Genomic DNA, 12,499 nt, shown 5'->3' on the forward strand with positions numbered 1-12,499 from the left:
ACAAGAACGCGGCGAGGTTTATTTTTAAACCTTTGTAAGTCCCACATGGTCACGTGTGTAGCACCCTGGCCTCCTCCAGGTCATTACTCTGGTAATGAGTAGCAGTAAACTGCCAACCGGGGAAAGGCCCTGCTGAGGTCTTTGGGGACAGAGAAGGAGACGCAGCAGATGAGAAATAAAACATGGCAGCCACCCGGGGTGCAGGGGCAATGGGACAGCCCCAGGGGCCGGGCCTGGACAGGGGCCCTGGGGGCTTCAGGGTCAAAAGGTCCATGATGCTCACACACACACACGCACACGCACACACACACACACACACACACACACACGCACATGCACACACACACTCACTCACTGGGGATTTCACAGCAGGAAGGCCTGTACCCCAGGCCCTCGGTGTTCACAGGCTCTCACAAAACACGCTCTTCACAATCAACACCACCTGCCAAGCTACCACCTCCACCTCCTCCTCAGCTTGTCTCTCTCCAAAACAAATTACAAAATTCCACCTCCCTCCCCGCAGCTTTGCCGCTCTGCCTCCCCACCCCCACCCAAGCAGGCGACAGCCGGCGGCCCCCTCCCGCCCCGGCCTCATTACTCAGAGTTGACCCGAAGAGGGAGCTGCGAGGTTCCGCGGTCACCCGCAGGCACCGACAGGCCTCCCCGCCTGCCCACGATGACGACGACGGGGAGGGTGGTCACCCTCAGCTGCCCTCGCCACCCCCCACGCCCCCACAGTGAAGCCAGGGACAGCTTGACGTGTGCAGCCCGCAGCCCTGTCACAGCCGCCTGGAGCAGGTGAAAGCAAGTCAAGCAGAATGACGAGCCAACAGCAGACGCGGGGAAGGGGCTCAGAGAGACTAAAAATACCGCCTGGGCTAAGAGGAGGCGACGAGGCCTGGAAAGCACTGGAAGCAGGCACTCCTGGGGGAGCAGCAGCGGGAGGGGAGGGCCCCGCCGAGAGGCAGGTTGGATGTCACTCCACAAGGCTGAGCACCACCGTCACTTCCACTCTCTCCCTGCACCTTGGTTTCCTCAACTGCAAGATGGGCACATGCCAGGGACTCTTCCGGCGGCCGGAGCACTCCTGTAGTCTCCTGGAATCGCTCAAACTTGGAAACTCGGAATCCCTCTAGTCTTGCCCAGATGTCACCTCCTCAGAGAAGCCCTCCCTGACCAAACTATATCCACTCACACCCTCTCCATTTTTCTCTTTCCCCTGCCCTGCTTTATGTTTGGTCCCAGCACGTAGCGTCCTCTGACGTCGTGTTATACACGTGTTGGTATACTTGTTGATGGTCTGTCTCCCCATCAAGAGGGTGGAAAACTTCTACTTGGGCCACACTATATTGAGAACCTGGTACAGGGCCTGCCACTTAAGACACACTAAACACTGGCTGAGTCAACTGGTCAGTCGCTCAGTGAGTCAGTCATCTGTGGTTCTTCTCCTTTATTCTTTATATCAAGTGCTATTGTTGCTTCCTTCAAAGGCCATCTTAGGCTTTGCATTTCCCTTCTGTTCCACATTCTAGTCCAGGAGCTCATCACCTGACCCCGAGCTGCAACAAGAACCCACCGGCTGGGGTTCCACCTCTGCACTGCCCTTCCCAACCCGCCCTGCATGACTCCCAGACCAATTAGACAAAACGAGTGAAGGACAGAGCCCATGGTCATTCACTCGTTCATTCACCGCCATCTAAAACCACAGACACAACCAATGGCAACCCAGTGCCAATGCCGTCAGGTTCGCCTTGCGCTCATGCTATGTCCGTGTATTCATCTTTCACTGATCCCTGTCATGGATCAGCCTCTCCTCTGTCACCCACACAGGTCCATGCTTTAGCCCCACTAACATCCCACTCCTCCAAGAATCTTCCTCTTGTCAGATTGAGGAATAAAAAAGAGCATCAGCTTTAAAGGCAGACAGGCGTAGGTTTAAACACCAGCTCTGTGTCTTTAGACAAGTTACTTCTCTAAGTTTTAATTTTCTCAACTGTAAAATGGGCACAGCAACACCTCTTACTGCAGAGTTGCTGGGAGGGTTGGTGCTGAGAGTGTGCGAAACCACAGGGGACAGCGCCACATCCACAGGAAGTGCTCAATAAATTACTTCCCCTTCTTGCCCAAGCTGATCTCCACTCTCTCCTCTGAACTTTTATTGCATTTGGTTAGTGCACAGACAGGAGCCTGCTGTTTTCTAATTGTATCATGGCCGTTCGTATTTTCTCCTCAATTTAATCCCAAGGTTCTTAAGAGCAAAGATGGCATTTCATACTTTACTATGAACGCCCAAAGCTTAGACCTATGTTGGGCACTTAGCATCCAAAGCTCTTTCACATGTATTAGCTCGGTGCATTCCTACCATACATCGTGAGTTACAGAAAAGTAATACTATTCCCCTTTGGCACTGGATGAGATGAGCTCTAAGAAGGTTTGTGACTTGTCCATAGTCACAGAGTCAGTAGAAGGGGCAGGACCTAGGTTTCCAGACTCTGTTCTGTAAAAGTTTGATGCTGACTGTGCAAAAGAAACCATCCTCCCTCTCTGAGAATCGTCCACCCCACTCCCCTCCTCCCCACCCCACCCCTCCCCACCCCCCTCCCCAACCCACCCTATCCCACTCCCCTCCCCTCCTCCCCTCCTCCCCACCCCACCTCCTATTCAGACACCCAGAAGCCAAGACAGCCCTAATTGTACCACATAGCCCTGCCCCCCTGACCACAGCTGATTGACTGGCTCAGTAGTGGTCACATGACCTAAGCTGGGCCAATCAGATTCTACCTCTGAAGCACCTGGTGTTGGGGCAATGACTCCAGGGAGTACAGGCACTTGAACTGGGAAACCATCAATTCAGGAGCTATGGAGCCATGGGTACAGAGAAGAAGGAAACACAGTCTTTTGATAGGAAAATATGGAAGGAAATAGAGGCCATGAGCTGCCTGGGTTCCTTATTCTTTGCCAGTCCTAAATCCCTTACCATTTTCTTGCCTTTCCTGCGGGTTAAATCTTCCAAGACTACATATCTGGGGCAATGACCCAGCAGCTTGTCAAATACTCTCCATTTTTGCTGAAGCTGTTGAGTTTCTGGCAATTAAAAGATGCTTGACTAAGACAGGCTCATAGAGCTAGTTCCTCCCTAGGAGTTGTTCTCAACTAATGGCCCAAGGATTGCTGGGGAATCCTTGAGACCCTTTCAGGGGGTCTGCTATCAAAACTATTTTCATAACAGTATTAAATAGTACTAGAACATTAGTTGAGACTTTACACTCTCATTCCCTCACAAATGCACAGTGGAGTTTTCCAGAGGCTACCTGACATGATGATATCATCACTCTGTGTGCTGGTATATTCTGAAGATTAACATTTTTTTCTGTTTTAATTTCTAATAGGTGATTATCACTAGTTATAACCCACCAGAACAATAGCTTTGGGGGGCTCTCAGTAATTTTTAAGTAGAGAAGACCAAAAAAAAAAAAAAAAAACCCAACTCCTGAGGGCCATAGCTCCACATCCTTGCTATTTAAAATGTGGTCCTCAGACCAGCAGTGCTGGTATCACCTGGGAGCTTGTTAACCAGACAAAATCTCAGTACCACCCAACCCCCAGACCCTCTGCATCAGAATTTGCACTTTAACAAGATCACCATGCGCTTCATAAGCACATTAGTTTGAGAAGCACTGGACAGCACCATAGTGCATCAATAAATAGTTACTGATTGATTGATTGATTGACTGATTGATAATACTCACATGGCTGACTTCCAGGAATTTCATGAATTTTAAAGAGCTTGGATTTCTTGAGCTAAAGTTAGCACAGACATAATTATTAATTGTTGGGTCTGAATTTCCCTCCCCACTCAGGGTATCCCCATTAGGGTTGGGGCTAGCCTAAAGAGTTTTTCCCTTTGCACCCTCTTAACAATGTCTAGCTTTTATTAAAGCTGGTATTATTACTCTCATAATTTTCATTATGAGAAACTGAGGCCCAGAGTATTTCTATAATTTGATCAAGATAATGAAGTTACATAATGCACCCGAAGTCTAGTAAATGGTGGATCTGGGAATCGAACTCATGGTTCACACAAGGCAGAGGCTGCCCTTGTAATCACTACTTTGCCACTGGCTTCCTCAGTGAGTACACAAAGCACCAGGGGGGGAGAGGTCTTGTCAAAGTGCAAGCTCTAATTCAGTCCATCCAGGGTGGAGTCCAGGGTCCTGGGTGCCTGACAAGCTCCCAGGTAATCCTGATGCTGCATTCCAGAGGCCACCCACTGAGGGTGCCACCTGCCAGTCTTGACAACAGAAATGCTCTCTAGGAACCAGCAGCAACTTGAATATGCCTCTTACAAGGGTGGCTACATTGAGGCTGTGGGTGAAACAGCTTCACACTTGTATTCCAGCACAGGCAGGGCTCACTCATACACTTCTAGGTCATCCCATGGCTCCCACCATGGATGACATGTCCATGGTGCCACTACACAACATAGAGCCATTCAGCTGCCCCTTGGCTGGCACCATATAGGCCCTGAGCTAGGCCCCATCCAGCTCCATCACATTAAAAGCACATTTTAAGTGCTTAGGCCTTCTCTCAACTCCGACAAAGTTGAAATATAGCTTTTCTTTCCTTCCCATCACTCAGTCATTCATTCAACAAGCTAGTCTTTAGCCACATGATGGGCACTGGGCCAGGCATGACTCGGTGACAAAATTACACACCTTTATTCAAATCCTGACTCCTTCTCTACGAGTTTAGATGACCTTGAGCAAGTTACATAATCTCTCTGGGAGTGATAATACCAATCTATGGGAATGCAACAAGAAGTGAGGGCCAATAGAAACACAATGTGAGCCACACACATCATTTTAAATTTTCTAGTAACCACATTTTTCAAAAAGAGTAAAAAGAGAAACAAGTACAATTAATGTTAATAGTATATTTTATTTAACCCAACGTATTCAAACTATTATCACTTCAATATGCAATCAATATAAAAAATAGTAATGATATGCTTTGCATTCTTTTCATACTAAGTCTTGAATGGTGTGTATTTTACATTTGCAGCACATTTTAATTTGAACTGGCAACATTTTAAGTGCTCAGTCACCACATGTGGCTAGTGGCTGCTGTAAGGAACAGTATAGAAATCGAGAGTGCAATACAAAGTACGCAGTCGTCACCCTCTATGTATAGCTCTCGTTGTAAAGAGCCCCATCATGTGGCCTGGTGTCCCGTAAGTATGCAGTGAGTATGCAGTGGCTGCTGCTGCCACCGTGGTGTTCTCACAGAGGAGACACACAGCTCATATCCATGCACTTCTGAGTTCAGTCATCTAGATTTAGGTTGGGAGTGGAGAAGATGTGAAGAGGACCATTCTCTGCAATCTACCCCTGTAACCTTGGCTTGGGCTGAGGGACGGGGTGGAAGTAGGCCTGGATGCATGCAGCTCTTGGAGCTCACAAAACACCCAGAAATTCTAAAACCTCCTCCAATGATGGAATTAGATATTCATTATTTTGCAGCCTGCAATGAAGTCATGGATTTGGGCAAGCTTTTCAATGTCTGCTGAAACAGCCAGATAAAAACTTGATGAAGAACCTTCTAAGGAGAAATCAAGCTGACAATACCTGAACCTACTGATCCATTTCCCCCCGAGAGTGGAACAGCTGGACAATGTGTACCTCCTGATGTGATGCAGTAAAAGAAGCACAGGAAAGGTTTTTGCCCCACCAAAACAATATTTACACACATACACACATAGCGCAAATCTAATCAAGTCTCTAATCAAACCACCAGTTTCCAGAACATAAACCCATCCACCAAATCTAGAATGTAGGGAATTCTATGAGATAAACCACCCAAGTTTGTCAACAAATAAATAGCATGGAGAAAAAAAAAAAGTGTGTGTGTGTGTGTGTGTGTGTGTGTGTGTGTGTGGTAGGGTAGAGCAGGAAAGAGGTATGTCATAGAATAGAAGAGGCTTAAGTTTCAAACAAACCAACTGTAGAAAGGCATTTTTGAGAAAATCCAGGGAAACCATCAGGGACTGGATAGTAGATATTAGAATAGTTGTTGTTTTTATTGGGTATGAAAAATGCTATTTGTTAGAGACAGACATTGAGGTATGTATAGGTTAAATGATAAAACGTCTAGGATTTCCTTTCAGATATTATCCCAAAAATTAAATATACAAACCAACACAACGTGAGAGTAAAGAACAAATAAGACAAGATCATTGCTGAAGCTAGCTGGCCACTCCAGAAGGCACACAGCATCAGAGAGCTGCCCTGCCCAGCCTGAGAAATTCCAGCCCCTGTCGACAAGTCAGGGCATCCGAGCTCAGTGTGGGCAGCAGTGGACCACTTACATCAGCCACCTAGGAATTTGCTTATAATACAGCTTTCTGGGCCCTATCCAAGACTTCCTAAATCAGAACTTCTAGGAGTGGGTCCTGGAAATCTGCATTTCGATAGGTTCTCCTGGTGACTGATGAATACTAGAGCACAGGAAGCATGGAAACAGGACACCTGGGTGGCCCAGTGGTTGAGCATCTGCCTTTGGCTCAGGGCATGATCCAGGGGTCCTAGGATCAAGTCCCACATTGGGCTCTCCACAGGAAGCCTGCTTCTCACTCTGCCTATGTCTTTGCCTCTCTCTCTGTGTGTGTCTTTCATGAATGAATAAATAAAATATTTCAAAGAGAGAGAGAGAGAGAGAGAAAGAAAGAAAGGAAGGAAGGAAGGAAGGAAGGAAGGAAGGAAGGAAGGAAGGAAGGAAGGAAGGAAGGAAGAGGGAGGGAGGGAGAGAGAAAAAGAAGAAAGAAAGAAAGAAAAGAAAGAAAGAAAGAAAGAAAGAAAGACAGACAGACAGAAAGAAAGAAAGAAAGAAAGAAAGAAAGAAAGAAAGAAAGAAAGAGAAGGAAGGAAGGAAGGAAGGAAGGAAGGAAGGAAGGAAGGAAGGAAGGAAGGGAGGGAGGGAGGGAGGGAGGGAGGGAGGGAGGAGAAAGAAAGAAAGAAAGAAAGAAAGAAAAGAAAGAAAGAAAGAAAGAAAGAAAGAAAGAAAGAAAGAAAGAAAGAAAGAAAGAAAGAGAAAGAAAGAAAGAGTCACAGGAATAGAGAGGCTTGCTGTAACTACCCTTGGACCCAAAACCACAGGGTGCCCATGGATAAGAGGGGTAAGGCTCCCCTAGAGCCTGAAGGAGCCAGAAGGCCTAATACTAATTCTCTAGATAGAAAGCAAACTTACCCCCGGAAGGTCTCTCTCCACCTTATTATTGTCAGATGCCCTTGCAGCCACCTGAGGGTGGCCACCAAGAGCCCCTTGGGCTTGGACATTAGGATTCTGGAGGAGCAACCTGCATGCCTAAGAACACCACTCAGACTTGGGTCTCGGCCCTCAAGGACCACTCCCACAACTTTATACCTTCTGGCCTCCTCTTGCCACATCCCCAGCTGCACCAAAAGCCCCTGCCTCACCCACTTGGAAACCATTAGCTGTGGCCCCCACAGTTTTCCAGAGTGATCCTACTCTCCGCCTAGTGAAGCATACCCCAAAGCAGGTGTCTTGACCCTGTCATTCTGGAACAGCCCCAGGGACGGGAAAATTCAGCCTTCTTTTAAGACCAAGTAACGGGAGATGCCTGGGTGGCTCAGCGGTTGAGCATCTGCCTTTGGCTCAGGGTGTGATCCCAGTTGGGGGATGAAGTCTCACATCAGGCTCCCTGTGAGGAGCCTGCTTATCCCTCTGCCTATGTTTCTGCCTCTCTCTGTGTCTCCCATGAATAAATAAATAAAATCTTAAAAAAAAAAAAAAGCCAAGTAATGGGTACAATAGTCACACTCTCCTCCTCCACCACCTTCCCTAGACCCCACCCCAACCCTTCCAGAACCCTCACTGTCCCCTCAGGGCACCTTCTCTCTCTTTTCCCTCTTGCTAGTTCTAAACTCTTCCAGGCTCCCACCTGGGATCAGAGAGGCCTTCTGGAGTTTCCTCTCTGAGTGTTCTTCAAGGGAGATGGCAGATATGAGAGCTCTGTCTGCTTCTGGGGGGACTTGGGGTCTGTGGACCAGTTCTCCTGGCCTTGGCCTCCCTGCCTCCCTCAATGCTTCCCTCCTTCCTGGCATCCCCAGCTTACCCGTCCTCTGGTCCTATTTTTGCGCTTGGGGATATCCTCTTCTAAATCTTCTTCTTCATTTCCTTCTTCTACATTTTCATCATTTTCCAAAACCCTCTGAAATGACAAGAAAATAAACAGAAAGGTTGAGAAATAAAATGCAAAAGAGAAAGCCACTGGAGGGTAATTTAAGGAAGGGGCAGGAGGTCTATTTTGTTCTTGTGCTTTGACAAAGTGAAGGAGCTGCCATTGCTGGGGAAGCAGGCCTCCAAAAGGCTGCCCAGAGTCCGGGCTCTTGGCGGAAACATCTCTCTCAACCCCCTGGGCCCCTTCCAGCCCAATCCTCCCAGAACACTGACTTTTTTCAACTCTTTTTACCCAAGAAACATTTTCTAAAAGAGAGAACACTCTGGTCGGGGTGCTTTTCTATGTGAACTCAAGACGTTTTTCAAAACTTACTTTTTTCATGTAATTTCCTTTTGTTCCTAAATATGAAAATATGTTCCTCCTTTCTCTGACATTCTGGAACCCTGCCCTGTTTGATGAAACAAGTAACTTCCTGTTCATCTGACCAGAATCTGACATTAATGTGTTGTTCTTAATCATTCATTGTTTTGTTTTTTTTTTAATGGATTTTCATTATAGCACATTACTTGTAATGAAACTTAAAGATCATGAATTTAATTATATCTCTCCAAAAGAACTGTGATTCACATAGCAGAGAGTCCAATTTCCATTTTACAGGTGAATAAACTGAGGGTAAAAACAGTTTTGATTGTCCAAGGTCATACAGTGAATCCATGGCCAAAGCCAAGTCAGGTTCATCAGTTCAGAGTTTTCTGGTCCTTTCTCAGCCTTATGTCCAAAGACTGAAGGTATATTATGTAGACCCTTCCTGTAGGGACCTGAACACTTCACTCCCTTTGCAGGGAGGGGAGGGCAGGTAAGGCATGTACCTCTAGGCTTAGGGAGAAATGAAAGCTGAGGACCCAGCTCCGCAGAGTGAAAGTGAGATAAGGAGAAGGGGCATGGAGTTCACTGGCCTCTATGTCAACAGCCCTAGGAGCTTCTTTATGGACTCACTGTGCAACCTCAGGTGAGTCATTGTCTCTTCATGCCTTAGTTTCCCCAATTATAAATTAGGAATTTACTTATTCATTCAATCAACAAGCATTTGTCAAGTGCTGACTACATGGCAGGCACCGTGCTAGACAAGCCACAAAATGACTACACTTCTTGCCTTAAAAGGACTCTACAAAACAGTGAAGGGAGGATAGATCTAAACAACATCCACAACCATATAGTTACAACTGCCATAAACACAGTGACAAGAAAGTGCAAGCTGCTACTAGAGGCTATTAGAGGGAATTTTACCTAATCTGAGGGTCAGGAAAGGCTTACCTGAGGAAGTGACCTAAGCGAGCTGAGATGTGAAGGATAAGCAAGACTAGCCTTGGGAATGGGGACAAAAGGCAAGGAGAGAGGAAAAGTGTTCTAGGCAGAGGGAAGAGCATGAGCAAGCTCTCTGAGGCAGGGAAAGGAACACGGCTTGCCCATGTTGCAGAAAGAGGCCAGGGCGACTACAGCTCAGTGACTCAGGGAGAGATTGGCATAAGATGAGGCTAGAAAGGTGGGGGGAATACCATATTACACAGGATAGTAGCTTCAGCATCCACCCACTCTTGTGATAGCGTGACAATCATGCAACCTATGAAAAGGCTTAGAAATGGCACATGCTGTACTGACACGTGGTAACATCATTGCTCTTCAAGTGGCCTTCCAGATAATGCCTCTGGCCTGTTCTCCAAGCAGGAAGTCCAGGAGTGAGTTTCCAGAGACCTTCTCCCACTGCCTTGTCAGAGTTCTCTCCCAATCACAGGGGTCAGGACACTGCCCATTACAGATCCTCACAAAGAACTCAAAACAAGTCTCATAAATTCTCCTCTGGCTTCTCTACTAGGCTTAGTTGGGAAGCCGTCAGCTGACTGCACACCGGGGTCTCTGGGCCAACTACAGCCATCTAACAGAGAAGTAGTACTGTCTGCTAGACATGCCCTCTGCCCATAGCTAGGAAACATTGGCCCAGACCCCGTGCAACCCTTTTAGGCTCTCTGCATCTTGGCTTCCTGAACCATAGGTGGGAACACAAGTGAAAGTCAGGCAAGACAATGACAAGTCAAATGCTCTGCAGAGTTTGGGGAAAAGATACGGTATAAATATGAGGTGTTGTTCTTATGACTGTTGTTGCTGTTTAAACAGTGTCTCGCCAACTTTGGGTTTTGAAGTCATTTAATCACGGTGAGTTCCAAGGACCTCAAATTAAAAGGTCATTGCCTCTGGCATGTTGTACAATCTGACTCCACTCTCATTTTTCATCATGAAGGTATTTATGATCTGCAAAATGGACTCCGGGTTGGAAGTGAAAAACTGGTGAAGGTGACTGAGCTAGTCTCCAGCAAGTGCCTGCTTCATGGCCTCAGCGTCCGGATGTAAACTGACTTCCCCATCTCCCTGTGTCTTGAGAACCCCTGGTCTGTGCCCCAGGCCTCAGACGTGACAGCAGCCTCCCCAGTGTGTTTGCATTTCCTGCGATGATGTGGCCCTGACACCCAGAAGCCTCTCCATATAACTAGGGAGGAGCCAGAAGTTCCTAACAAAGCTCACATTCAGGACTCAGGAAGCAGAGGGGGCGTCCTGTGCAGAGGAGTCAAAAGCAGGAGTCCAACTGAGATGCAGCTGACTCCCCACTAACCTACTTGCATTCCCTGTCCAAGGACATTATCTGGAAAATAAACACATTTGAAAATAACTTTTCTCCCTGTTACTCTAAACAGTTTTTACGGTGATGATAACAATTGTTTGTGGTTGTGTTTAAAAAAAGAAGAAGGAATGCCTTTAAAAGACTCCATTATCTCTGGCCTGGAGTGCTGCAAAAATCTCCTAACTGATTTTCCTCCTTCTCCCGTTGGCCGTGTGTCCAGTGTCCTTTCCAGGCAGCAGCCAGAGGGATCTTAAGGAAACACAAATTTGCTGCCCTGGTTAAAATACCTTCCTTCTTCATATCCATGAAATCAAGTGCCTCCTCCAGGTCCTGAGAGGCCAGAGTGGTCAGACCTGGCCCAACACTCCTGCTCGAGCCTGGGCCCTTCTCTGCCTGGCTGTGCTCTAGCCACACAGGCCTTCTGCCTTCCTTTTTTTTTTTTTTTTTTTTTTTTCTTTTTTCTTTCTCCTTTTAATTATTGAGGTATAATTGACATGCAATATTACATTAGTTTCAGGTGAACAACACTGTGATTTGACATTTGTAGGCACTGTGAAATGGTCACCACAGTGAGTCTAGTTACCATCTGCTACCCTACAAAATTAATATGTTATTGACTACATTCAGCATGCTGTATATTACATCCCCATGACTTATTTTATAACCGGAAGTTCGTACTCTTTAATCCCCTTCACCAACTTCACACCCTTCCAATCCTCCTCTTCTCTGGCAACCACCAATCTGTTCTCTGGATCTAGAAGAAGTGAAATCATGTGGTGTTTGTCTTTATCCGATTTATTTCACTTAGCATAATGTCCTCAAGGGCCATCCATGTTCTCGCAAATGGCAAGGCTTTGTTCATTTTTATGGCTGAGTCGTATTCCACTGTGTCTATGTCCCACATCTTCTTTATCCATCCATCCATCAGTGGACATTTAGATTGTTTCCATGCCTTAGCTATTGTAAATAATGCTGCAGTGAACATAAGGGCGCATATATCTTTCTGAACTAGTGTTTTCATTTTCCTCAGAGACATACCGGAAGTTGAATTGCTAGGTCATAAGACAGTTCTATTTTTAATTTCTTGAGGAGCCTCCATACATTTTTCACAGTGGCTGCACCAATTCTCATTCCCACCATCAGTGCACGAGGGGTGCCTTTTCTCCACATGCTCACCACTACTTGTTACTTTTTGTCTTTTGACAATAGCCATCCTGACAGGTGTGGGGTGATCTCATTGTGGTTTGATTTGCATCTCCTTGATGACGAGGGATGTTGAGCATCTTTTCATGTGCCTGCCGGCCATCTGCGCGTGTCTTGTTTGGAAAAATGTCTGTTCGGGTCTTCTGCCCATTTTGTAATTGAATTGTTTGGGTTTTTGTTATTGAGTTGTAGAAGTTCTGCATCTTCTGTCTGTTTGTTCAAAACTACAAACCCAAACCTATCGCAAGGCCTTCAAGCACACTGTTCCTCTGCCCAGAAAGCTCCTCCCCACATCATCACTTCCTTAGCTTCCTTTCCACCCTTAGGACTGAGGTTAAATCCCTTATCTCCCTTAGGATACTACCTATAATCTATCCCTCTTCTTATACTGAATCTTCATCCTCTGTTCTTTCCATGGTAATTTA

General features: G+C 46.5%; 1 protein-coding gene across 7 annotated transcripts in view; it reads right to left on the reverse strand.

Moving 5' to 3' along the window:
* Positions 1-12,499, reverse strand: part of DPF3 (double PHD fingers 3) — a 259,291-nt gene that overhangs the window by 104,056 nt on the left and 142,736 nt on the right. For all 7 annotated transcript variants that reach the window (XM_077909873.1, XM_077909871.1, XM_077909872.1 and 4 more), the window contains exon 5: positions 8,132-8,227. In XM_077909873.1, the coding sequence (XP_077765999.1) occupies positions 8,132-8,227 (96 nt within the window). The remainder of the gene's footprint in view (positions 1-8,131; positions 8,228-12,499) is intronic.

Source organism: Canis aureus, chromosome 9 (genome assembly GCF_053574225.1).
Source record: "Canis aureus isolate CA01 chromosome 9, VMU_Caureus_v.1.0, whole genome shotgun sequence".
Lineage (NCBI taxonomy): Eukaryota > Metazoa > Chordata > Mammalia > Carnivora > Canidae > Canis > Canis aureus.